The sequence below is a fragment of the Lentinus tigrinus genome, assembly GCF_003813185.1.
Source record: "Lentinus tigrinus ALCF2SS1-7 unplaced genomic scaffold L226scaffold_2, whole genome shotgun sequence".
NCBI lineage: Eukaryota > Fungi > Basidiomycota > Agaricomycetes > Polyporales > Polyporaceae > Lentinus > Lentinus tigrinus.
In genome coordinates, this window is record NW_027137911.1 from 1255481 (window position 1) to 1280576 (window position 25096).

Below are 25096 nucleotides of genomic sequence, written 5' to 3' on the forward strand. Positions count from 1 at the left end.
CTGATGGCAACCACGTGGAACTACATCATGCGTCACGTGTAACACCTATCATTTGGGCTGCCCTCAACTTTCGGCTTTACCACCTCTCTCCTCCGTCGCCTTCCGACAGCGCAAAAATGCTTGCATCTCGTACCCTCACTGGCACCGCGCGGGTCGCAACGAAGGGCTCTCAGGTGCGCCAAATGACATGCAGAACGACGTCCAGTAGTTCACATATGCGCCAGGCCTTCCGTCGCTACGCTTCTGCCGCTCCAACCGCCGCCTTCGCTGGTCAGAAAGGCGCGAACGTACGTGGTCCTCGTTTGGTTGAGGGTCTTCAGAGCTGGATGTGAATGTTTTCGTAGGGCAAATACACGGTTACCTTGATTCCTGGCGACGGTGAGCACTTTCCTGACGCGTTGCGAGACATGACGTGACGACTAGTGCAGGTATTGGTCCTGAAATTAGCGAGTCTGTGAAGGCCATCTACTCTGCTGCCAACGTACGTGGACGTGTAAGTGCCAGGGAAATCCTTATTCAACCATTTCCAGGTCCCCATTGAGTGGGAGGAGGTCAGCGTTGCCCCCATCCTCAAGGCCGGTAAGACGGTCATCCCGGATGCCGCCATTCACTCGGTGAAGAAGAACACGGTCGCTCTGAAGGGTGCGCATAGTTAAGGAACAGTTCCTTCGTTCAATCTCTGACGCTTGATTACTAGGTCCCCTTGCTACCCCTAGTATGTCTTGCCTATTTCTTACGGTGACCCTATTCTAACAGGTGGACAGTTGGCAAGGGCCACGTTTCTTTGAACTTGACCCTCCGCAGAACTTTCAACCTCTTCGCCAACGTTCGTCCTTGCGTCTCCATCAAGGGCTTCAAGACCCCCTATGACGATGTCAACACCGTGCTGATCCGGGAGAACACTGAGGGTGAATACTCAGGTATCGAGCATGAGGTTCGTCTGCCGTGGAGTCCCGCGAAGCAGTTACGTTAATGTGTCATCATAGGTGGTAGACGGTGTTGTTCAGTCCATCAAGCTGATCACCTGGGATGCTTCGGAGCGCGTCGCTCGCTACGCCTTCCACTATGCCCAGACCAGTGGCCGCAAGCGCGTTACTGCCGTCCACAAGGCAAACATCATGTAAGCTATTCTTGCGTTCGCCTGCCAGGCGTAATCTGACGATGCCCTTACAGGAAGATGTCGGACGGCATGTTCTTGTCTGCTTGCCGTCAGGTTGCGAAGGAGTTCCCCGACATCAACTATGACGAGGACCTCCTCGATCGCGTCTGCCTACAGGCGCGTCTCGTCTTCTTCCATTCGACATTCAGTATCTTGCTTGCTTACGATTGGCGATAGATCGTGCAAAACCCTCGGCCATACTCGGATCGTGTGATGGTCATGCCTAACTTGTACGGTGACATCCTGTCGGACATGTGCGCCGGTCTCATCGGTGGTTTGGGCTTGACGCCGTCCGGCAACATTGGCCGTGTAAGTCTCATATCTGGTCAATTGGGACTTGCCATAGGATGCTAACTGACGCTGACATACTGCGCAGGACGCCTCCATCTTCGAGGCTGTCCACGGTTCAGCGCCAGACATTGCAGGTGCGCAGCATGCATCCCTTTTCTGGTGACTGACCACTGATTTGTCTCGTACCACAGGAAAGGGTTTGGCCAACCCGACTGCGCTCCTTCTGTCGTCTCTTATGATGCTCAGGTCAGTCGCGCGCTCTGTGCATGGTCTGAACCGTGTCTAAGTCTGTCTGTCACAGGCACATGAACCTCAATGAGTATGCCAACAAGATCGAGCACGCGGCGCTTTCCGTAAGTTCCGAAATTCTGTGACGTGCTATGTGTACTCATAGCGCCCTGTAGACCATCGCCGAGGGCAAGTCCATTACCGGCGACCTTGGTGGCAAGGCGTCGACGAAGGAGTACACGGCTGCTATCATCAACAAGCTGAAGTAGAGCTTCTCTAGAATAGATAGCTACGTAGAATACTGTACGCCGCATCTACATACTATTCCCTGTATAGTCGGCGTCCCTGCCGGATAGCATATGATGCGCGGAAAGTCTGGAAGATCATGTCAGGGATTTAATTGTTGCGACCGAGCCTGACCGAGCGCATGTCGAAACGGCATAGTAGTGTCAGAAAACTCCGCAAAGCAATGTGTATCAGTGACTAAGGACCGTGGGAAAACATATAGCCGCGTTGCCTGTCTTAAAGCTGTCTTGGGTCGACGCTGTCTTCCTTGCGACGATAAACAATCCCCTTCCACGCCCTACCGAGGCAACCACTCCCATAAACCCCCACTCGCCCTACAGGGCAAAGCCTACGTTCACGACTTATCACCCAACTTTGTGTAAGTGGTTGCATGCTCCAATCAAATTACACCACTCACCCCGTGTGCAGTCTTCGTCACCTTTCATCTCTTCTACAGAAACCAGCCCAACTACAAAAACATTGCATAACCTACGAAAAGCTTTCTATCACGCGAACATCACATTACGAACGATATGACGGACGAAATCACGCCTCAGACGCAGCAGACGCTGCCCAAGAAGGACGACAAGAAGCAACAGCCGTCCAATGGCTCTGTCCCCCAGCCAGGAGGCAACAGGCAGGGTCCCAAGAAGAATGGACCCGGTGGCCGTTCCGCCTCAATCAGTGCGGGCGCGGGCAACCCGCGGCCCTCCTCGCGCTCGAGCAACCGCTCGACGAGCAGGAAGGGCCCTAACCCGGGCAACGCACAAGGCGCCGCGGACTCTGGTTCCGAGTCGGTGAAGAAGAGCAACAGTGGCGAGGGCAGGCAGCGCGGTAAGTCGCAGTCTGGTGGACAGCGCGGCGGGCATAGGAAGGCCTCGCAGTCGACTTCGCAGGGCAACCGCCAGGGCGGGAACAACAAGCCGAAGAATGGTTCTTCCCCCGCCCCGCCGCCCCCGTCCAACGAGAGCAGCGACGCGCTGTCCTCGCTCCAGCGGGTCATCGCCGACCTCAAGACCACCTCTCCCCCGAGCCAGTCCGGCAGTGCGCAACAGGCGCTCGCAGCAGGCTCGACCCTTCCTGCCAATGCCCCTGTATTCCACCCTGGTGCGGCCGCGTTCCCTAGCTCCAACATTTCTGACCAGCCGCCGCGCCACCGCAAGGCCGCGTCGCTCGGTGCGTCGTCGCTCTCCACTTCCATGGGCTACAGCCCGAACCTTGGTTCGATGATGGAGGATGTGGAGGATCTTGGCACGCCGATTGTCGAGGAGGGCGAGATCCCGGAGAACACGTACCAGACTGGACATCAGCGCCGGTCGCTGTCGCAGAGCTTCAACCCACCCCGCTTCCAGGCACTCGCCGCACAGCAGCAACAAGACTCTGAGGTCCTTGGGCCCACTGGTCGACCCCAACTTGCCCCTAACTTCATGTTCGGTGCGCGTCGCCGCCCCAGCTCTAACCTTACCATGGGTCCCCCCATCAACGAGGAAGATGTCGGGTTCCAGTTCCCCCAGCAGTCGCAGAACAACAACTTTGGCGACTTGGACAGGAAGCAGGACGAGCGTACTGACATCAACGGGATGCTGGCCGAGCAGGTGAGTCGTCTAAATACATGTGCATACACCTTGTCCCAATCATGTGATCTGTGCGCAGATCGCCATCCAGAGCCAAATTGAGGCTCTGCAGCAGCAGCAGCAAGCTCTCTACCAGCAACAGCTCGCTTCGAACCAGGTGCTCTCCTTTCAGACGCCCGGTCTTGCCCCTGGTCGCGGAGCGCATCGCCGTGTCCACAGTACTGTTCCGATGAGCATGGGTATGAACGCTTTCGGCGGCCCGCAAACTGCCATGGGCCAGTTCGGCAATATTGGTAGTCTGGGCATGGGTCTGGACGGCCAGCCGTCTGCTGTTCCTCGGGGACATGGTAGGCGTCACAGTGTCAACGTCCTCAACAAGTCCAGTGGTCAGCCTAGCCTCGCCGCACTCGGGTTCTCTCACTCTGCGGATGGCTTCGACGACGGCTTTGTGCCTCCCCCTGGTCTTGGTGGCCCGGGCCACAACCGCTCGGATTCGAGCTGGCGCCTGAGTGAGTTGTTTCCAGTTCTGGCGCATGGTTGGTACGCTAACTGTGCATAGATGGAGGCGTCGGCGGTCTTCAGCCCGGCAACTTCGCCGCGGACCTTGCTCAGGCTCAGGCCCAGCTCCAGAGCTTGCAACAGTTCCGTGCTGCAGCCGGTGGTCACCACCAAAAGGCCATGTCGTTCAGCTTCCCAAACATGCTCCCGAATATGATGGCCGCGAACATGATGGGCCTTGGTCTCGGGGGCATCAACCTTCTCCAGCAGCAGCAGCAGCAGTTCCAGTCGCAACTGCAGCAACAGTCCAACCAGCCGCAGCGCAAGTCGCTGTTCGCTCCTTATCTCCCTCAGGCTTCCCTTCCGCCGCTCCTCGCGGCCGGGAAGCTCGTTGTAGGTATCCTGAGAGTCAACAAGCGTAACCGGTCGGATGCGTACGTCGCGACGGAGGTTCTGGACGCCGACATATACATATGTGGTTCCAAGGACCGCAACAGGGCTTTGGAAGGTGACATCGTCGCAGTTGAACTGCTCGACGTCGACGAGGTATGGGGCACGAAGAAGGAGAAGGAGGAGAAGAAGCGCAAGAAGGAAGAGAACTCCGCTTACGATCTGAAGGGTGCCGCCGGGCGCAAAAATGACAAGAAGAAGGACGACGTCGAGGTCGAAGGACAGGGCCTTATGCTCTTCGAGGACGAGGAGTACGTGTCGTGCGATGTCGTTGCAGAGTGTGAACTGATCGTTGCACACAGGGTGACTGATGAGGTCAAGCCTCAGTTCGCTGGTCATGTCGTCGCGGTCGTCGAGCGTATGCCCGGACAGTTGTTCTCGGGCACACTTGGCCTACTCCGGCCGTCGTCGGCTGCCACGAAGGAGAAGCAGGAGGCTGAGCGTCGTGAGAGGGAGGGCGACAAGGGTGACGAGCCTCGTCGTCCCATTGAGCGCCCCAAGATCGTCTGGTTCAAGCCGACTGACAAGCGTGTTCCCCTCATTGCTATTCCTACCGAACAGGCGCCGCCTGACTTCGTACAGAACTCGGAGGCATACGCCAACAAGTTGTTCGTTGCCTGCATTAAGCGTCACGTAAGTCGAGTCTTACTGACAGTGACGCGTCTTTCGCTCATTGCTTGACATGCCTAATAGCCTATTTCCTCCCTCCATCCCTTCGGAACCTTGGTGGAGGAGCTCGGTCCGATTGGCGACATCGAGGTCGAGACCAGCGCGCTTCTCAAGGACTGCAACTTCCCCACGGAGGAGTTCAGCGATAATGTGATGAAGTGCCTTCCGCCCACGCCTTGGACGTGAGTTTCATTTAGCATGATTGACTGACTTCCGCTCACTCGTCTTTCAGCATTCCCGAGCGCGAGTTTGACGTGCGCAAGGATCTGCGCAGCGAGCGTGTCTTCACCATTGATCCCGAAGACGCGAAGGATCTTGATGATGCTGTCTCCGTCAAGGTCAACGAGGATGGCACATACGATATCGGCGTGCACATCGCGGATGTGTCGTACTTCGTCAAGCCAAACACTGCGCTGGACCGCGATGCCAGGAAGCGGGCTACCAGCGTTTACCTCGTGCAGCGTGCCGTTCCGATGTTGCCGCCGACGTTGAGCGAGCAAGTCTGCAGTCTTCTGCCGGGCCAGGACCGCCTCGCCTTCTCCGTCATCTTCACGATGACCAAGGACGCTAAGGTCGTCAAGAAATGGTTCGGGAGGACCATCATCAAGTGAGTTCCTTGGACGCTTCTTTTTGAAACGGGGTCTGACATGCGTACAGGTCGGCAACGAAGCTCTCATACGCTCACGCGCAAGATGTCATCGAAGGCAAGACGCTTGGAGACGTTCCTGTCATTCCCGAGCACGATGCCTCTGGCGTTGCGCACGATATCAAGGTTCTGCACGACATTGCGGCGCAGCTTCGAGCCCGCCGTTTCCAGAACGGCTGCGTCAAATCCCACTCTCTGCGCTTGACTTTCAAGTTGGATGACAGTGGCATGCCTATTGATTGTGGTCAATATCAGAGGACCGAGGCTAACAACCTGATCGAGGAGGTACGCACTCTCCAGTGTGATGTTTTCTCTTCTGCGAAATGCTGATTCTCCGCCTCCATAGTTCATGCTCATGACCAATATCGCCGTCGCGCAGCAGGTTGCTGTCCACTTTTCTGAACAGGCCATGCTCCGTAGGCACGATGCTCCCATTGAGCGTCGCCTCGTAAGTCAACACCCATTTGTGCAAGTGCGACTTTGATTCAAATGGCTCCCTAGAACGCCTTCGTCGAGCGTGCCGCACGCCTTGGCTACAAGGTGGAGACGTCTTCCGTCGCCGCTCTCATGAAGTCTCTCGAGAGCGTGGAGGATCCCACAGCCCACATGGTTCTTCAGCTTTTCCTCCAGAAGGCCTCAGCGCGGGCGAAGTACTTCTGCGCGGGTATGCTCGACATTGCCAAGTACGGCCACTACGCTCTCAATGTCCCTCTCTACTCGCACTTCACCTCTCCGATCCGTCGCTACGCTGACATCCTGGTTCACCGCCAACTCGACGCTATCCTCCAGGGTGGACGTACGTGCTCATGTGGTCCCAATTTTGTGTAGTTTGCTCACACGTAAAAACAGCCGAGCCGAAGTTCAACATGGATCGCGATGCTGTCGCAAAGGTCGCGCAACAGTGCAACATGTGAGTATTCATGCACCGTGAGGTTTTCAATGTGTTCTGACCCCTAGTCTCAGCAAACGCGATTCGGCTAAGCTTGCGCAGGAGCAGTCTGCGCACTTGTTCCTGTGTGTCTTGATCTCCGATCTCACGCAGCGCTATGGCCCTGTCATCCGCCAAGCTAAGGTTACCGGCGTCTTGGACGCTGCATTCGATGTGCTCATCCCCGAGTTCGGTATCGAGAAGCGCGTTCATGTGGATCAGATGCCTATTGATGTGAGTGTCCTTTGCATCTCTCTTCATACACAGTAGGATTGATCCAGCTGTGCAGAATCATGTCTACGACGAGCACACCCACGCCCTTCAGATCTACTGGTCTACGCGTGACGTCATCACCTGGCTCGCCGAGAATAGCGACGATGAGCACCTCAAGAAGGTGAAGCAGAACGCTGAGCAGCATGCAGTGAAGATGGAGGTTGTGTCTCGCTCTGTGCATGACGAGAAGGCTTTGTTCGACGAGGATGATAACGAGGAGGACGAGATTGTTCTTGGACGCTCCAACAAGGAGGAGCCCGAGGAGGTCGGGACGTCCAAACAGCGCCAGCTCTCCAAGCAGAAGCTCCCGCCGACGTTCGAAGGCCTCAAGACCCTCCCTTCCGGCCACAAGATCCAGGAGATCCGCGAGCTCATGACTGTTCCGGTGCGTTGTCCCACTGGTTTCTTCGTCGGTCCAGGATGTTCATCATGGCGCGTTGCAGGTCATCGTCACCGCCGACCTTACCAAGAGCCCTCCTGTCATCAAGGTCTACAGTGTCAACCCATACGCTCAGGAAGAGAAGAGGCAGACTGCTTGAACGCTTTTCTTTGCTCTTTGTCCACGTCCCTTCTAAACGGAACCAGGAGATCCTTGTACGATAGCCGGAGTAGCCTATGCGTTTCGTTCTCATCCCCCCTTTGTACCAATCTATATTCCCATCCCCTGCTTTTGCGATCGCGATCGTCTATTGTGTACGACACGCCGACTGCGTCTCCGCCTCCCCCATCCGTTCATCTTTCTCCATGCCTGCGGCGCCAGTGCAGCTGTGCTTGTAGTTCGAGGGTGTTTTGCTCGTGGATCGCTCTAATGTGTATGCTGTTGACCTACTTGCCCTCATGCGTGAGAGAATTTCCATCGACGACCGCCCTCAAAGGGGAACAAGGAGATTGCATTCCAGGTAAATGAACCGCCTCGCACGCTGCATGATGTCGTATCGGTCGGTCTACGGCTGGCCTAGTGTCCATACAAAAAAGGCTCTCTCAAACCCCCTTTGACCACCAGCCTCCCGGTACCCGGTGGTGCATATAAGCCAAAAGTGAATACGTATCTGCGGATCGAGGGGCGACAGGGCCAACGACGAGATGCGCTCGCAGGGGCTGTTTCGCAATCATCCAGCATCGGGATGGTATCCTGCTGATTGTCCACGCCACCGAATGTGCTAGAATGCTGGAAGATGATCGTCCCGTCCTGTCAGAGAGGTAGCTTGACGTGCGGAATGAGTGCTGAACATACCGAGGAGTTGTGTCACCGAATGCGGCCTGCACCGCAGTATGGTGCGCATGGCAATTGGCATAGTTAACCGGTGTCCAACGGATAGAATCCCGGATGCACACTATCACAAACCCTGCAAGAAGGCGGACAGGCCTTGACCGCTGCTGCCTTCAAGCTCGCGCTTCTTCTCCTGCTCCTGCCGCTCGCGGTTCCGCGCGAGCATGCTCTGCAGGCCCGTCTTCTTCTTCGGACGCGCCTTTGTTCGGGCTTGGTCTTGTGCCTGTGACGGTGCCGGCGACGACGTAAGAGATTGGGAGGTCTTAGACGAGCTCGAGGCTGCGGACCCCGGGCGAGACGGCATCGGGGTCGACTGCGACGGAGACGCGATCGGCTGGGAGGAACGAGGGATCAAGGGTACCGGAACCGGACTCGAAGAACTCAGCTGAGCTGGAGAAGGGTCTGCAGCACCGGGTGCACGAGGCTGACTAGCGATAGTGGAGGGCGACTTGCGTTTGACGCGGTCTCGGACCTTCGGAAAGGTGGGCGCATCGTCCACGGCTAGCGGGACGTCGTCTTCATGGCCGCAGCCACCACAAGACCTTCGCAGGACGCGACGGGGTGTGCCGGGGCCGCTGCTGCGTCTTCTCTTCTTCCTGAGCGAGCGCGTCTGGCCGTCGGCTGCGAGGAGAGGATAACCACATCTGGCACAATGCGTCCCGGCCAGGGTCGCATCATGAGGATGGAGGAGACGTGCACGCGTCGCGTGCAAGGCGGCAAGCGACGGGGAGACAGTTGCCAGCAGCGAGGGGAGCGCGAGCTGGAACTGTGCGGTGGACGGAGTGGGCGTGGCCGGGAGCGTGGCAGCCATGGCTGGAGGCAGCTGGAGGGAGCCTGGCGCGCGAACGCACACAATAAGCCGTGTTGTCCAAATACGGCAGCGTCTAGGGTTAGGGACGGGCGCCTCGCGTGGGGGACGCATTGTTCTCGTGCAAATCCACCGCAAACCAATTGTTCTGTGCGTCCCGCTCAAATGCCCTTTGCTCTCATGCAGCCCCCACTCTTCCCCACTCTACCACCCGCCCACCATCTCTCCCTCCGCCCTCTCCGCCCGCCCTGAACGATGCTTAGCAGCGTCCGCCCAACACACCACCGCGCGAGCCCCTCCGTCTCGTCCATCTCCAAGCCCATGCCCGTCACCCACCCCGTCGCGACCTCGCCCCCGACGAGTCCAAACGCGAAGGGCAAGACGCGTCGTCCGTCTGTGTCCAGCCCCATGACCTGGCTCAGTCGCGCGTCGTCCACCGCCTCGACACAGTCCGTCCCCTACGCTCCCTCGCGCCCCGTGCGCATCTCGGAGCCGCGTTTCGCGAACCCCGTCGAGGCCTTGACCCTTCCTCGGAGTGGCATGCTCGGTGCAGGCGCGACCGTCGTGCGCACACCGCAAGAAGCTCTCGCTGGCCCGAGAGCCTCTGCATCCTCCCCCGACCTCCTTGCTACCTCGCGCGTGAGGAGCCCGTCGCCCCGGCGGCCGTTTGCAAGAGAATACGAAGACCATGACGGGTTGGATCGTCCAGATAGCCCGCCGCTTCCTCCCATTCCCGACAACGATGCGGAGTATTTGGAAGAAGAGCAGGAGGAGGCTGAGGACATGGACTCCGAGACTGTCGAGTGGCACCAGCCCGCACCTGCGCCAATGCCTGCCACTGCGCACCCACCTCCGCCCACGCGCCCTCCTCCATCCCTGCCGTCGATCCCGGATTTCGACTCCGACTTGGCTCCCATGCGGGCCATGTCTCCTTCCGGGCGTTCGCACAAGTCGCCCTTGGACTGCTTCCCTCCTGTCCCTACGCTGCCTGCTGGGGTTCTGGCTTCTCCTCCCCAGTCTCCATTCGGCGCAATCCTCGTGTCTCCTGCTCCGAACAGCTCCTTGGACCCAGCAAAGATCATTGTATCTTTGGAGACGAGTACCGCCACCCATCGGACCACGATGTCCACGCTCATATCGCGCCCCTCGCATCTGGCGTCCTACCTGCTCGGGCTGTTCCCGTCGGCGGAGTCTGACACGCAGTCCGTGTATTCGACTACAAGCGAGGTGGACAGTTCATTCAACTCCATCTTCAATCACCACCTTGCGTCCACGGGCATCTTGACACAAGCTTCTACGAGTCTTCACATCTTCCTGGACAGGCCGAGTGCTCCGTAAGTATCGATGCATCTTGCTTCCTATCACTCTATCAGCGTGAAGCATGATACTAATTGAGGGCATAACAGGTATGCACATATCCTCACGTACCTGAGGTCACCCGAGTCGACGTCGGAAGCTCCTGTCGTTCTCCCGCATGGTGCACGCCTCAACGGCTCGACATCACGGCTGGAAGCACTGCTTGAGCTTCGTGATGAAGCTGCCTACCTTGGACTTGATGAGTTGCAGAAGCTTTGCACAGACGAACTCCGTCACCGGCAGCCGAGTCCAAGCGGCAGCTTGGGTGGACTCGGCCTGCACATGCGCGGCTTCAGCAACGCGAGCAGCAAGAGCCTGCACACCCTCCGCGAAAGGGCAGAGCCCGCCGAGTCGGAGACGAAGGTTGCCCAGCGCAATTCGGACGACTCTGGCTTTGCGAGCTCTGGAGCCGGCACCAGGAAGAGCGGCGGGAGTGCCGAGGCTGACGCGCCGTGGCCCTCGCCTGGGAGTTTGAAGGAGCGTGTTGCGCTCAAGGAGAGCAGCCCGAAGAAGGATGGGTTCTCAACATTGAAATCGAGGCCGACGGGTCCTTGGATCTAACATGATTCTTCGTTTTCACGAGCTGCTCGGTCGGCTCACGCTGGCTGCTTGGTTATCTAGCGTTTATGTGTTCTTGGTTATGGTTCCGGTCTTCTGCATATCCCATGTCACGACTCACGAGTTCTCGACGTCTCTTCCCGCTCGTTCGCATGTGCCCATACTTGTAGCCCACACTGTCAATCCTTTGCATTATTACTGTAAAATATAGTCAGGTCGTCGAGTTCTCTTCCTAGTGATTGATTATCCACATCCTGCGGTTGTGTATGTAGCATAGCGTACACAACGGTCGTTCACGAATGCATGATTCCGAGTCAGGGAAGTATTGGTGCTTCCACGAAGCACGCCACACATGACAAGGAGCTGCGCCTTCTCATCCATATACCAGGTAGTGAACATGACGATGACGTGCTGAGAACAAGGGTTGCCACGGCGCCGAGGACAGGTCCTTGTCTAGAAACAAGACGGCCATTACGACCTCGGCGCCCAGAGGTCATAGAGCTCCTTGTCCGCAGGGTCGAAACACGTCAAGATTGCAGGGTCTGCCCGGATGATGATCTTGCGCGCCGGGGTCCCCAGCGCTGAGGGAGGGGCGGACGTAATGGGGCGGTACAGAGACCGGGAGGGCTCCAGGATGCGCGCGGAGAGGTTTGATATAGTGGACGATGTCGGGGACGCATCTCCCCCTGCTGGGGTCTGCTATAGAATGGTATGATGTCGTCAGGGTGGTGATGGACATGATGAACTGGAACGCGACTTACCTGCGGGGTAGCACGATTGCGGAGGCCTGAGTCTGGTGTTACAGGTTCTCTGACTGCATCGCGTCAACGAGCGCGTTCCTCGTATGATGTGCTTTCGAGCATACCTTGGGATGACGGCGGCGGCGTGGCGAAGCGCGTCGAGGAGGCCATCTCGTCCACAGAACAGTTAAATGACGAGAACAAAGGACGGCGCACCGCCGCCGTGGCCGCAGCTCGCGCGAACTTCGAAGGGTTGCTTGGATGTGACGCGTGACCGACGCGACTAGTACTGGCGCGCTCGTCACGCTCCAAGGGGCGCGGAGCCGCGTTACGAGCGTCCAAAGCGCGGACAATCCTGCAGTGCCTGGTTAGTGCTCCTTCTCCCTCGACCGCCACCATGAACATTTTTCGAAGCCGTACGCCATGTCGCTGTATCTCATGTGCTGTGTGCTGACCTCTGGCTTGTGCTGTAGTACTAGGCAAAGTCTGGCGTGCGTGAGGCTTGAGCCGCTCCTCCGTCTGCCCCGGGCCACTTCTGACACCATCCTCATCCGTGTGCATCGCAGATGATCCCAATGCGGCGGAAGTTGTGAAGATCTCGGAGGGACAGCTCTTTCTTGTGCGCTCCGAGACAGTGCGCGGAGGCAGGGAGTGCATGTGAGTGTCTGCATGGTTTGTGTACGATATAGCAGACTTCATGCAGGATGCATTCAATGCAGATACAATGATGCCATGGCGACGATCCGGAGGGTTCCCTCGCTTGAACACAACTTTCAACTTGTGATTACGCGTGTGTACGAGGAGGGAGATCAGGAATTGCTGGAGGACGAGGAAGAAAGTGAGTACGCCCCTGCTGATGCTCTCTATCGTCGTACCATGCTGCAGCAGAGCTGTCCGGACACGCGCGAACCGCCAAGTGCACTCCACACATGTATCCCGAGTTGGTTCCTGCTACCCGCTTGTCGGATCTGTCAACCCGCACAACCTACCTTGACATTGTGGCCTAGTGGTGCTCGCATATCGCCATTGCATGTGCCCTTGTTATCGCTCTTGGCATGAGTCTGACGACACTTTGCAGCGGACGAGGAGCGCAGCATCCTCATTTCCGAAGAGATGGCGTTCCGTACTGGAACGACCTCTGATAACGAACCAACCTTTGTCTGGCGCGATCCCCAAGGAGACGAAGACGAAGTGTACGAGTTTGTCGCCGCTGGAACTAACGAACCGACTCGCGCATTCTTCGAGACATGCATGTACCGTGCAATGTACGAGCGCAAGTATCGCACAAGCGCGGACAACACGCAGGATTCGGACTTGCAGGAGTTTATCTGGCAGTACGTTGATTCAGGGATGCAGGGAAGACCTGTATGGCTTACTGAACGAACCTTGACTAGGCCACCCGCGGCCAAGAAGTCAAAGACGAAGACTTCTCGTAAGGCCTCCGCATCGAAGTCCGACCCGCCACATGTTGAAGAGCCCGCGGCCTCAACCAGTTCTCAAGAACCGGAACCAGCCAAGAAGCCTTTGTCCAAGGACAAGGATATCGGCATGCCGTGCATCTTCGCAGAACCAGCCGAGCTGCATCTCTGGAACAGGGACACGGGCGTCTTTGACAAGCAGGCCGATGTCATCGCCCGTGTGGCGCAGAACCCTAATGGCGGCGCATACGATTACTGGCTGGTAGCATCGACAGACGACGAGCAGCTGCTCGCACACAAGATCACGTCGGACATGAACCAGCGGCTGGCGTCTCGCGTTCTATCGTTTACTTGGAATAATATCAGCGAGTCGGGACAGGGGAACAGTTGGTGCCTGCGGTTCGAGACGGAGGAGGCGTTCGAGGCGTTCCAGAAGGCGTTTAGTCGTGCGCTGTGGGAAGGTCTGAACAGCAGTCCCTGGGAGAAGGCGAAGGTAGGCATTTCATATCAGGCTTTGAACGAATTTGACAGATGGCAAATGCCCGCAGTATGAGGACCAGGCATATGTGATGAGTTCGAACGTGGAAGACGTAGAGATGAAAGATGTGGAGGAAGAGGATGAGGAGGAGGAAGACGAAGATGCTGTGGCCGAGGAGCTCGGTACGCTATATCATGTCATGCTGGAATTGACAGGCCGTCGACTAACGCCTTACAGACAAGAGCGAGGATGAGGAAGAGGAGGAGTATCCCGAGGATGATGACGATGTTCCAGTTATGCCCAAAGGCAAGAACAAGCAGCTCACTGTGGGGTACAAGGGCGACCGATCGTACGTTGTACGTGACGACAAGATTGGCGTGTTCAGCCACACTGGCCAGAACCAGGTCAAGTACTATGCGTCAATCAGCAACATCGCGACTCCCGAGGGCAAGAAATTCAGCCCGAAGCATGTATGTGGAAATCTGTTGTGCACGTTTCGTCGGTCTGACTGTTCTACAGGTCATGCTGCACGATCAAGACTCGAAGATGATCCTTATGAATCCTACAAATCCCAATTCTCTCTTCAGCCTAGACATCGAGCGCGGCAAGGTCGTCGAAGAGTGGAAGGTGCACGACGACATCACCGTCGACCACATCGCCCCGACAGAGAAGTTCGCGCAGAAGACGAGCGAGGCCACTGTCGTGGGCATCTCGCACAACGCGCTCTTCCGCATCGACCCGCGCGTGTCTGGCAACAAGATGGTCGACTCGCAGTTCAAGCAGTACGTCGCGAAGAACAAGTTCTCGGGCCTCGCGACGACCGCCTCGGGCAAGCTCGCCGTCGCGAGCGAGAAGGGCGACATCCGTCTCTTTGACTCGATCGGCAAGAACGCGAAGACCGCGCTGCCCCCGCTCGGCGACCCCATCATCGGCGTCGACGTCACGTCGAACGGCCGCTGGATCGTCGCCACAACCAAGACGTACCTCCTCCTCATCGACACGCTCATCGGCGAGGGGCGATACACCGGCCAGCTTGGGTTCGACCGCAGCTTCCCCGCCAACGCGAAGCCGATCCCGCGGCGGCTGCAGCTCAGGGCGGAGCATGTGGCATACATGGGCCACAGCGTGTCCTTCACCCCGGCGAGGTGAGCCCGCGCAGCGCAGCGCACCGTTACGTGTTTCGCATCCCCGGCTGACCGCGGCAATGCTCGCGCGCACAGGTTCAACATGGGCGAGGGCCAGGAGGAGAACGCGATCGTCACGTCCACGGGCGAGTTCGTCGTCGCCTGGGACTTTGCCAAGGTGAAGAAGGGCCAGCTCGACAAATACGAGATCAAGAAGTGCGTTTTCCGCCTCCATGCGGTCCTTCCGATTGGCTCGCCCGAGGCTAATTCGCGGTCCCTAATAACAGGTACAACGAGAACGTCGTGCAAGACAGCTTCAAGTTTGGCGACGACAAGGAGATTGTACGTCACGTCCCTCATGCCCTCCATACCCCGCGAGTCTCCGCGCACCGCTCTACTTCCGCTTGCACCCCGACTGACGTTCAACCGTGCAATTTGTCAGATCGTTGCCCTTCAGAACGACGTGCTCGCGATCAACAAGAAGAACCTCAAGCGGCCGACGAGGGCTTCCCTTGCCCCGACGAGCGGCCGCAGTCGTTCGAGCATCGTCAACAGCCCGTACTGATGGAACGTGCTGCCGATGCTACAGGGTTCATGCTCGGATATTCGGTTTGGTTTTGCGTGCTAGTACGGAAGAACACGGAAGAATATGAAGATTTTTGTATCGATTGCCATCTCCTTTTAATGACTCGACTCCATTGCACAGCTGACTCGACCCGTTGTAATATACCCGAGTTTGACAAACACGATCGTGTTGTTTCGACAGCAACGCACACGGTGTGGACGATGGCGAAAGGCATCTTTTGGTCGGTATTCATATTACATTAGGTAAGACTGCCAACATGACCACCCCCAGATACACAAGACTGTCCCGTCGACGCCGCGCCTCTATGCACCTCTAACCCGGTATATGTACCCATAACGATCTCTTTACTTGTCGAGGCAGGTGGTTTCGATGATGATGCCCGTCACGCGGTAGGGGTCTGTGGAGATCTGGTGAGTCAAACAACACGGAAAGAGATTGAGAAAAGTTCATACCGATGTTGGAGGCGGGACGGCGGTCCTCCAGGTAACCGTAGCCCTGAGCGCCGACATGGCGGGGAATACGGATGGAAGCACCACGGTTGGCAACGCCGGAGCTGAAGGTGCCAATGTGACCGGTCTCGTGACGGCCGGTGAGACGGAGATCGTTGTCCTCGCCGTAGACCGCGATGTGCTCGTTGTGGCGCTTCGCGAGCTTGGCGATGGCATCCTCGATGTGCTTCATGCCTCCGGGCTCGCGCATCGCCTTGGTGGAGTAGTTGGTGTGGCAGCCAGCGCCGTTCCAGTCACCCTGGAGAGGCTTGGGGTGGAAGGAGACCTTGATGCCCCACTGCTCGGCGAGACGGATGAGGAGGTAGCGGGCCATCCAGAGGTGGTCGCCCATGGAGATACCCTCGCAGGGACCGACCTGGAACTCCCACTGGGAGGGCATGACCTCGGCGTTGATGCCAGAGATGTTCACACCAGCGTACAAGCAGGCGCGGTAGTGTGCCTCAATGAGGTCGCGCGCGAAAACCTTGCCAGCGCCTTAAGCGGAATCACGTCAGGTTTTACAGGATCCGGTGTATGAGCGGAGGATCACGTACCAGCACCGCAGTAGTAGGGACCCTGGGGACCGGGGAAACCGCCCTTGGGCCAACCGTAGGGGGTGCCGTCCATGTCGAAGAGGGTGTACTCCTGCTCGATACCGAACCAGGGGATCTCGTCCTTGGCGAGCTCCATGACCTTGGCGGCGTGGTGACGGTAGTTGGTCCTGTTGGGAGTGCCATCGTTGTTGTAGCACTCGGCGAGGACGAGGATGTTGTCACCGCCGCGGAAGGGGTCCTTGAAAATGGCGGCAGGGCGGAGGTAGACGTCGGAGTCGCCGCCAGGGGCTTGGTTGGTGGACGAACCATCGAAGTCCCAGATGCGGAGGGTGCCGATGTCAGTCACCTTCTTGGTGACCGTCTGCGGGCGGGCTTAGTGCTCCGATCTTGGCGCGGGGTGCGTAGGCGTCGCGGGGACCATGTTAGGTGCTGTACTCACCGTCGTCTTCGAACGGAGACCGCCATCGCCGTCAATCCAGACGTCTGCAGATGGGTAGATGAGCCGAGGGCTGGAAGAGATGGCTAAAGTCGGGACGTACACTCAGCCTGGATTTTGTCACCCTGGGGGAGGGCAAGGTAGGGCGCAAGGAGATCCGGGCGGTACTGGTGCGACATGGCGAGGAGGAGAGGCTGAGGAGGGGAGGTGGTGGATGTGGAATGAGGAGAAGAGCGTCGAGTCAATTGATTAAAGGCGTAGTGGACGGGGTGTTTACGTCTGTTTGTGCGGGGTAGGGCTCTTATCGGACGGAGGAGGGATCTAGCCGAAAAGGACGCTCTGGGTCTGCTCGCCCAGCCCTGCGCCTTCGTTATCGCCTCCGGACGCAGGAGGCCCGTGGCAATTCGTCTTCCCCGGGCGCTCGCTCAAATTTGCTGGGGTAGCGCGCCTGTTTTCCCGCCGCTGCACTCTTCAGGCTGCCCGGCGGTCCGTCCCGACATAAGCCCGCCTTCCCCATTGGCCCAGTACCTCCGGAGCGCCGATAAGCATATGAGACGGCCCGTCGCGCCTCCGCACGATCGTCCGGCGTTGAAAGTAACATTGCGAACGGTCCGAAACTGCTCAAGTATGTACCAATGCACCAGCCTGTGTCAAGCTACTGCTCCTGCTCCTGCTGGGGCTGCTGCCTCGCCTTCTTCTTGCTCACTGCCTTCCTCCGCCGCCCCCCAGCCATCGTCGTCGCCGCTGCTCGCCCATTCTTCAGTCCCGACCCCTCCTTCGGCGTCACCGCTCCGCTCCCAGGTGCATCCGAGCCCGTACCCGACCCATCGTCCGACTCCTCGCCATCCGCCGAGCTAGCTTTTTCTATCATCGTTCCATCGCGCCTAGTCACTTTCCCCACCAGCTCCGTCACAAGGGACAGGAACCACGTCCTCTTGATCGATGGTGCCACCGCCGTCGAGCTGTCCACCGGAAGCAGGCTGCCATCCCGCTCGAGCTGATCCAGACAAAAATGTTACGACATCCTTCACTAGCCGCAGAGCTGCCGCCAGACTACTCACAATATAGACACCGTTCCCCTCCACCACCATGTCCACCATCCGCCCAGGCATCACGTTCCCGTCTTCGTCTAGCCTTGCCGATCCCCCAAGGTTCACCTTGACCTGTCAAGTTTCGTAAGTCCAGTCCCCGTGACCCTGTCATCCCCCGCATGTGTCAAGTCATCCACCCACCTTTCTCTGTCCCTCTACGGGGTTCAGCTTCGCGCCCCAAGCCGCCTGCCGCGCCTGCCCCACGATCCACTCTATGCGTTTCAGATCCCGATTATAGTTCATCTTCTGAACGAGGTACTGTAGTCCGGAGGTAATAACAACCAAAAACACTAGCACCGTCTGCGTTCATGTGCGTGTTCATGTGAGCCCACCGCGACCCGAGTCCAATCAGCCACCGTTCGCGTGCCACGTCTCGTTGGAGTCCACTCACCCCAAGCCCAGGACGGAATCTAGAATAGTAGTAGCCGGTCCCGCGCCAGACCGGGACGCCGTTCTTGTAGAAGAAGTCATACCTGTGGCCGGCGGAGAGCAGGGGAGCAATGCATTTCATGAGTCAGAGAAGCGTGTTCGCAGCGCGTGAAGGTCAACCTTCGACCCACCGTTCGCGTTTAGCTGGGTCCCGGAGGATGGCGGCGATCACACCGAGCCGCGCAAACCGCTCGTGCGCATGCTTGACCCCCTTGTTCTTGTCCGGGCTGTCACGATGATGGCGTTAGGACAGGACGATTGGACGTGCCTACGCAGGAGAGAGACAACGAACTGCAGCTGCAGACTCTTCTTCCTGTATGCCTTCGAGATTTCCGGTGTCGACGCGGTGCTCGAGACGTCTAGCCAGGAGTAGAAGGTCGTGCCCTTGCCTGGAGAATAGCGGCATGTCAGGAACAGCGAAGAAGGTACGTGTATGCGTTGTTGCCCAGACCTTCAGCCTTTTCGAGTGCACTGACGAGGTCGAAGATTTCATGATCCTCCTGCACGCCGCTTTCAACGCGAGGCCAGAGAAGTAAAAGGCGACACGTACCTTGGTCCAGCTAACCTCGCGTCGTGTTACACGTCAACATCCATATGCACGTTCAGCCCTCGCGTGAGACAGAAACGTACGCGCATACAGCCGTTACCAGAACAGCCAAGAAGGCAATGAGGTGAAGCACCCTCATCGCGTGCTTTCAGAAGTTTGTAGGTCCGTGACGAGGAGGTAGGCGGAAGTGGTCGTAGAGAGACTGCTTGTAGCACTGCAATGATGCATGATGGAACAAGCGCGTCTCAGGCTCGATCAGTGCTCGTCCACGTGGTTATCTAATCTGCATAGGGCCTCACTTGTATCGAGTCTGACTCCGGACAGCCTTGCTCAGGCTCCTGGTGGACTAGCACCAGACAGTAACGGACCGCGGCTTTGAAGCACGCCGGTCGGCCGCGCCTCGTCTCCGCGGCTCCTGTTTCGCTTTGACGGGCGTAAGCTTGGCCAAGCACACATGCAATTTTGCGGTTGTAACTGTCGCGTGAATTAGCACTAATGGTTTGTCGGAGGAGGAGCGGCTTCCGGCAGTGACATTTTTCGATCTCTCGTCCGCCTGAGCAATTCCGGGCCAGGTCAGACGGGTGCGCACGAATAACAGGAATTACTACTATGTTTCTGCTGTCCCGGAGAGCCGGCTCTGCTCAGTGACCGGTGACCATCGACCACAGTCTGCAGGCCAAATTACAGCCCGGGAACACACGAAATCTCGGTCTACCGCCCGGTACATTCATTTTGTGAGAGTGCAGGAAGCGTAGCACCCATCCTTTGACGTATTAAGAGGAGATAGAGAGCAGTCTAGTTTGAAGTAGCCCTGGAGAGCCCCAAGGCTCGAACTGAGTTGCGGGACACACGGGGGAATCTGGCCTTCAAAAAGGCTTCAGATCTCTTCAGATCGCGTCGTGATTGGCAGTGCCGAGAACGCCCTGCAGTATCTATCAGATTTCTAGGCCTCATTCGCAAATCCAGTATAGTTTCCTGGGATCATGGAAGGGCAGGACGAGGTCACGGAGGCAAATTTGAATGCGAATGTCTAGAGCCTCTCTTAGACCACGTGGTTATCTTATCTCTCCGAGGGTTGGGGGTCGTGGCCGTGCAGCCTTGTTGGTTCCCGACTACCAAGTCCGTCAATAGTGTCCTAGTCAAGATGGCACCTCGTCGAAAATGCCCAGTCTGTGGTTCTAGGCAATGGCACAAGGAGCCTTCCAGTGGGTTGGTGACGTGTAGCGAGGGTCATGTTCTTCAGGTATGGAGGATGCATTCGCACCGCTGTAATTCGCGCCTGACGTAAACTTACCTTGCAATGCGGGATAGAACTACAGGAACGAGACCACGGAGGTCACAGAGCTGGGACCTCATCACATGAGAAAAAGAACGCTCAGGTCGCAGCGGAAGAAAGAAGAGCGACACACCAACGCAGATCCGAAACGTTCGTTGTGCACGCATTCAATGGACGCAACGCCAACGTACTAACGGACGTTTAGTTTATCATGGAGAGCGGGCGCGCTATCATTATTTCCAGTGCTTGCAGCTCATTCTCCGCATGCAAATAACAGCGCTCGCGCGATTGTGGCAGTTGCCGCCAGAATTTGAGGTGAGGCTACTCCTCTGAATGCATTCCATGCGTCCTTCTTTCTGACACACCGCAGCAAGTATGCAGGGATGTATGGGCCCTCCACCTGTCCCTTCTTCCCAAACCGCCGGTTGCGGAGCCCCTCCTGCATATGAAAGACACGGGCGCCGACGAAGCCCCAACAGCGGACAATCCTGTGAATGAGGAAGAGCGTGACGGCGACAATGATAGTGGTTCCTCTTCATCATCATCTTCTTCCGGCTCAGAGGAGGAGTCGGACCATGACTCAGAACTTGACAGGCTCATGCGCGAGAACTCGGAAACCCCGTCTTCTGATGACGAAGCACAAGGCGAGTCCCGTAAGGATAGGTCGGCGCACGTCAGCAAGAAGAAGCCTACATTCAAACGATTCGACTACGATGAGCCTGCTGGTACCGTATCAGTGCTTGCTCTAGCGTGCTGGACGTTGAGGGTACCGGTCATATACATGGACTTCGTGAAGTGTGTCCTCCTCTCTCCCTTGAGGCAACCACGTATTGATTGTTGTCCAGACTCATCGAGAGCTACGACCTGCCGTATCTAGATGCGTTGCGCCTCTTGCCGGAGAATATGGTACGACATTTGAGAAAGCATACGGCTCAGACGTTGTCGCCACAAGTGAGTATGCCTAGTTTTTGCCCGTGGGCGCTCATGGATGACAGGATGACACCAACAGTACCCGCCCACACCTCTCCACCTTCATTCCTTGACGTCCCGTTTGGCGAAGCTGATGTACTCGAAATTCGACATCTATACTCCAGAATTGAACGCCCCTTCGATCTTGTGGCGAGCTGTGCGAGTTCTTCAAGGCTCGCGTACGTTACAGTGTTCATCCCCAACTCCAAAGCCCTGACTGTCCAACAGCTACACTTTATGTGATGACGAAGAAGCTCGCACGCGTCATGTCGATTCCCTTGACGTTGCATAGAATACTAGCTCCAGAGCTGATACGCAAGAAGAAGAGAGACCCAAGCTTCCACAAGCACGATAGCACTGTTCCAGAAGTAGCACTTGTCGCAACTGTCATCGTGGTCATGAAGATGGTGTATGGCCTCGACGGCAAGTCAAGGTATGACCACGGCTATGTAAACCTGTACTGCGAGCTCGTCGGCGACTAATCATTGCAATGCAGACGGCCACGGGACAAGATCGATCCTGCCTGTGCGCTGCCTGCCCTTCCGGAACTCATCCGAGCCATTCAAGACGCCGAGGCAACCGACTTGAAACACGCTCCTGCATACTCCCTAGAGACGAGCCGGTGAGTATTGGCCTAGCGCTCGATGCAGGGAGAACGTCCTGTGCTCTGTGCTGAAGAGGCGATACTCAGGTCTGCACTTGATATGGACGACAAGATGCTGGATGAGTACTTGGCGTTTTGTGAGAGAGCACTTCTACCACGAGAAGACAGAATGCCTCGTAAGTGGTTCTCGTAGATCCTATTCAAGCCGTTCCTGAAAACAGGATGCACAGCACGTAACGCCACGACCGATCAGTTCCCTCTGAGTCGCCCGTCGAGGCCGTCGACTCCCACTGGCCCGAACGGCCCGGAGCAGCCCACGGAACAGATCGGCTTCCTTGGGGTTAACATGGCGGCCAATACAATCGACGCGCAAAGCAACGTTCTCCGACCGGGGGAACAGTATACAATCTACAACACCCAAGACATCCTTGGCTCTCTCCCTAACGATATGGATCTGGTGATCTCACGTGCAGCAAAGTGGGCAGGCGTTGACGACGCATTTGTGTCCAACGTCGTAGAACGCTTCGAACGGAGGGTCGTTCGCTGGTGGGATAACGCGAAACGGCGAGAGCGAGAGAAACGAGCCGCATCCTCAGAATAAACCTGTACTGGCATGGCAGTGACAGGCTAGCAGTTGGTGAGAATATTCAACCCTGTCCTCACCTGTCCAGTGTGTTCGCGCTGACGTCTGTCTGCAGACGCGTGGTAAACTCCATGACTATCCATACTGCCCTTGAATTCCATCCGGCTATCTCGGTCATCATTTACTCGCCGTGTATACTCGCCAGATAGTGCCTTGCGGGCGGGATACCGCGGGATCGGCGTTCATGACGAATTCACGCAGCACGGGTTTATCTATGTATAACGCCTGCCAAAAGTAGCCAAGCCTCCACAAATTCGCGTGGCATCAACCGAAAGGCACCTGCACTTTGAAGGCTGTGTTGCCCTCCATTCCCTCCATTCCAATTGTTCCGCACAACAAGAACGTTCGCTGCCACTGAACTGCCTTTTGCAAGTGCGTTTTGTCTCCTGCACTACCAACAACGCTCACATCCATATTGTTGCAGATGCATACCATAAGGCGCCTTATCGTCTTCAGAAGCCTCCGAGGGGGTCGCCCACTGAATCACTCGTTTATGCCAAAATCAGCGCTGGAAGATCACAAAATAGTGCAGAGATGCGCTTTGAATGTTCCCCGAAAGTGTACCGGAGAGCATTGCGCCTCAGGGGCAACCTTCTGCGAGCGCACCGCCCGACCGTGCATCGCCGTCACTTGCCGGATGGTCCATTGCTATTGGTTCTTCAGTTGCACACACCCGCCGCGAGGCTTCGCGCCCCATCATAGCACTCGGTCAGGTCGGGGTGTACAGACCCCCGGAAATGCTACGTACCTTTGTATTGGACCCGGGCGTTACAGATCATGCAAGCAGGCGCATCTAGGACGCAATGCCATTGGTGCGCCAGAATGCGCCAGGTCCGTAGGCGCGTAGGGGTTTGGGCGTCGAACTACTAGCTCTCGCAGGTTTCATCCGTATCTTGTTCATTCCAACTCCTCGGACAGGATAAGGGCCAGAGGATAAAAGGGTAAGTGCTCGAGCCGTCAAACAGCACCCCGCTCTTCTCCTACTTTCTCCCTTGTTCACTTCTCCACCCCTTCCCCTTCATCCTCCGTGTCCACGATGTCCTCCGTTGCTGAGAAGGTTGCCGCTCTCCGCGCTGCTCCTCTGCAGGTCGACCGCATCAAGATCCTCGCTGACGACAAGGACGTGAGTACATCCACAGTCATCAATCAAAATCGTCCTCGATGATAACATTTGATCACCCAGTTTGTCTTTGACTTCTTCAATGGCACGGCTGCGAAGGGTGCTGGTGGTAGCACTGTCGGTGCTACCGCCGGCAACTTCCCTGCCCTCGTCAACAACGGTTCGTGTCTCTAGCCTTCTAACACTTCCACTCCGACCGACTCAACGTTCGCCTTCAGGCTTGGCCATGACCCTCGGGTGGCTCGGCCCCTGTGGCATGAACACTCCTCACACGCACCCCCGTGCTACTGAGATGCTCTATGTCATCAACGGTACCCTCACCAGCGGCATGATCGCGGAGAACGGCGCACGCTTTGTAGGCAACACCCTCAACGCTGGTCAGGCGCAGATCTTCCTCCAGGGCTCGATCCACTTCCAGCAGAACGAGCTCTGCGACCCCGTCATGTTCATCGCCGCCCTCAACAACGAGGACCCCGGTGTCGAGTCTATCGCCCAGCGCTGTGAGTACTATCAGAGTTCCGCTCCGATGCTCTCAACCTTAACGCCACCCACAGACTTCGGTCTTCCCCCTGACGTTGTCGCGGCGTCTCTCGGTGACCTTGGCGTCCAGGGGGTCACTGGTATCGAGGCTATGGTACGCCGTCATCCGATGTATACCCGTAGCGCACCTCTCACCGATCCCACCACCCCCAGATCCCCGACAACATTGCCCTGGGCCGTCAGGAGTGCCTCGACCGCTGCGGCATCAAGCGCGGCGACCAGCCGCACGCCCAGCTCCAGCCGCCCATCAGCACGACCTACTCGACGTGGCCCGCGAGCAAGACCGTCTCGTACTCGCCCTCGTCCACGCACTACACGCGCAACGTGCAGTCGACGGGCAACGTCTTCGGCGCGCTCGCCGAGGACGCGTCGACCGTCGCGTCCAGCGGCGGCATCTCCAACAGCGTCCTCATCGCCCTCATCGTCGTCGTCGGCGCGATGGCCCTCGGCTACGTCGTCATTGGGGCATTCTGGCTCGTCGGCCGCCGCCGCCAGAAGAAGGAGCAGGCGGCCAACCGCTGGTACGTCCGCCCCGAGATGGCCGGCCGCTCTCTCGTGCCCACGGAAGAGAAGTACGACGCTCCCCAGTGAGCGTGTGCCTTCCCAGCCCGGGTCCAGCCGTTGTATAGAGGCAGTGTGCTAGCTAGCCTATGATTCCTTTCTTCTAATGGACTTTTAACACATCTGTAGCCTATCTTTCTTTTTTGTTTTATAGCGGGGACACTTGACACTTTGTTACGGAACGGACTAATACTATCATGACCTTATGCCTCACGGCCCATAAACTCACCTATCTCCCCGTGTGCGCGGTTGTGCGCTCCACCCTTCGCCGCACCGGTAAGCATGCACGCATCCCAAACGCTTGTTGTACCTCGATCGGGGTCCGACGAGTCTCCGCTTCCAGAAGGGATTCGCGATAGCGATCCGTCCGCGTCATACCCCACACCGCGTATCTGCCTGTATCTGCCAGCAGATGCAGATGCGCATGCATGCTAGGTACCGACGTCTTCTCCGCACCCGGCGAGGAGAGATAGCGTTGTGGGTGCGTGTAGGTCCCCCG

The 25096-nt window shown here is 57.4% G+C and overlaps 10 protein-coding genes across 10 annotated transcripts; 6 read left to right on the forward strand and 4 right to left on the reverse strand.

Annotated features, from left to right (window-relative positions):
- Nucleotides 1–79: 79 nt before the first annotated feature.
- On the forward strand, nucleotides 80–2094 carry L226DRAFT_549804 (uncharacterized protein). The gene is made up of 14 exons (XM_067682708.1): nucleotides 80–173; nucleotides 225–287; nucleotides 345–378; nucleotides 429–481; nucleotides 531–642; nucleotides 698–715; nucleotides 765–934; nucleotides 987–1120; nucleotides 1174–1276; nucleotides 1337–1468; nucleotides 1536–1584; nucleotides 1642–1696; nucleotides 1752–1803; nucleotides 1855–2094. Exons 1-14 carry the CDS (start codon nucleotides 117–119, stop codon nucleotides 1945–1947), a joined length of 1125 nt encoding a protein of 374 aa, XP_067541691.1. The 5' UTR covers nucleotides 80–116; the 3' UTR covers nucleotides 1948–2094.
- Nucleotides 2095–2232: 138 nt separating this feature from the next.
- L226DRAFT_529567 (RNB-domain-containing protein) lies at nucleotides 2233–7834 on the forward strand. The gene is made up of 14 exons (XM_067679638.1): nucleotides 2233–2342; nucleotides 2393–3558; nucleotides 3617–4046; nucleotides 4097–4736; nucleotides 4788–5118; nucleotides 5179–5336; nucleotides 5387–5761; nucleotides 5812–6085; nucleotides 6147–6248; nucleotides 6302–6596; nucleotides 6650–6710; nucleotides 6764–6962; nucleotides 7018–7386; nucleotides 7445–7834. Exons 2-14 carry the CDS (start codon nucleotides 2497–2499, stop codon nucleotides 7538–7540), a joined length of 4392 nt encoding a protein of 1463 aa, XP_067541692.1. The 5' UTR covers nucleotides 2233–2342; nucleotides 2393–2496; the 3' UTR covers nucleotides 7541–7834.
- A 504-nt stretch (nucleotides 7835–8338) lies between these two features.
- L226DRAFT_565925 (uncharacterized protein) lies at nucleotides 8339–9082 on the reverse strand (the record flags this gene model as incomplete). The annotated part of the gene is made up of 1 exon (XM_067683839.1): nucleotides 8339–9082. One exon carries the CDS (start codon nucleotides 9080–9082, stop codon nucleotides 8339–8341), a length of 744 nt encoding a protein of 247 aa, XP_067541693.1.
- Nucleotides 9083–9334: 252 nt separating this feature from the next.
- L226DRAFT_565926 (uncharacterized protein) lies at nucleotides 9335–10996 on the forward strand (the record flags this gene model as incomplete). Its single annotated transcript, XM_067683840.1, has 2 exons — nucleotides 9335–10413; nucleotides 10486–10996. The coding sequence occupies 2 exons, from the start codon at nucleotides 9335–9337 to the stop codon at nucleotides 10994–10996; spliced, it is 1590 nt and encodes a 529-aa protein (XP_067541694.1).
- Nucleotides 10997–11462: 466 nt separating this feature from the next.
- Nucleotides 11463–11904, reverse strand: L226DRAFT_608419 (uncharacterized protein; the record flags this gene model as incomplete). Its single annotated transcript, XM_067685926.1, has 3 exons — nucleotides 11463–11692; nucleotides 11755–11807; nucleotides 11859–11904. The coding sequence occupies 3 exons, from the start codon at nucleotides 11902–11904 to the stop codon at nucleotides 11465–11467; spliced, it is 327 nt and encodes a 108-aa protein (XP_067541695.1).
- Nucleotides 11905–12008: 104 nt separating this feature from the next.
- On the forward strand, nucleotides 12009–15520 carry L226DRAFT_529569 (VID27 cytoplasmic protein). The gene is made up of 12 exons (XM_067679639.1): nucleotides 12009–12149; nucleotides 12207–12224; nucleotides 12300–12390; nucleotides 12453–12571; nucleotides 12812–13067; nucleotides 13128–13644; nucleotides 13700–13811; nucleotides 13867–14099; nucleotides 14149–14774; nucleotides 14850–14969; nucleotides 15041–15095; nucleotides 15196–15520. Exons 4-12 carry the CDS (start codon nucleotides 12466–12468, stop codon nucleotides 15316–15318), a joined length of 2148 nt encoding a protein of 715 aa, XP_067541696.1. The 5' UTR covers nucleotides 12009–12149; nucleotides 12207–12224; nucleotides 12300–12390; nucleotides 12453–12465; the 3' UTR covers nucleotides 15319–15520.
- Nucleotides 15521–15638: 118 nt separating this feature from the next.
- On the reverse strand, nucleotides 15639–17206 carry L226DRAFT_529571 (glutamine synthetase). The gene is made up of 5 exons (XM_067679640.1): nucleotides 16921–17206; nucleotides 16821–16864; nucleotides 16382–16742; nucleotides 15792–16322; nucleotides 15639–15736 (listed from the first exon to the last, which is right to left on the reverse strand). The coding sequence occupies exons 1-5, from the start codon at nucleotides 16994–16996 to the stop codon at nucleotides 15684–15686; spliced, it is 1065 nt and encodes a 354-aa protein (XP_067541697.1). The 5' UTR covers nucleotides 16997–17206; the 3' UTR covers nucleotides 15639–15683.
- A 129-nt stretch (nucleotides 17207–17335) lies between these two features.
- On the reverse strand, nucleotides 17336–19102 carry L226DRAFT_529573 (DnaJ-domain-containing protein). Its single transcript, XM_067679641.1, has 9 exons — nucleotides 18968–19102; nucleotides 18888–18897; nucleotides 18789–18837; nucleotides 18630–18726; nucleotides 18469–18564; nucleotides 18300–18381; nucleotides 18050–18208; nucleotides 17879–17980; nucleotides 17336–17814 (listed from the first exon to the last, which is right to left on the reverse strand). Exons 1-9 carry the CDS (start codon nucleotides 19021–19023, stop codon nucleotides 17473–17475), a joined length of 993 nt encoding a protein of 330 aa, XP_067541698.1. The 5' UTR covers nucleotides 19024–19102; the 3' UTR covers nucleotides 17336–17472.
- Nucleotides 19103–20028: 926 nt separating this feature from the next.
- On the forward strand, nucleotides 20029–22334 carry L226DRAFT_453418 (uncharacterized protein; the record flags this gene model as incomplete). The annotated part of the gene is made up of 10 exons (XM_067675124.1): nucleotides 20029–20127; nucleotides 20196–20310; nucleotides 20366–20475; nucleotides 20531–20955; nucleotides 21006–21111; nucleotides 21170–21308; nucleotides 21358–21562; nucleotides 21626–21751; nucleotides 21821–21909; nucleotides 21964–22334. 10 exons carry the CDS (start codon nucleotides 20029–20031, stop codon nucleotides 22332–22334), a joined length of 1785 nt encoding a protein of 594 aa, XP_067541699.1.
- A 984-nt stretch (nucleotides 22335–23318) lies between these two features.
- On the forward strand, nucleotides 23319–24711 carry L226DRAFT_130303 (RmlC-like cupin). Its single transcript, XM_067672252.1, has 5 exons — nucleotides 23319–23499; nucleotides 23560–23656; nucleotides 23715–23996; nucleotides 24051–24130; nucleotides 24190–24711. Exons 1-5 carry the CDS (start codon nucleotides 23413–23415, stop codon nucleotides 24625–24627), a joined length of 984 nt encoding a protein of 327 aa, XP_067541700.1. The 5' UTR covers nucleotides 23319–23412; the 3' UTR covers nucleotides 24628–24711.
- The last annotated feature ends 385 nt before the right edge of the window (nucleotides 24712–25096 follow it).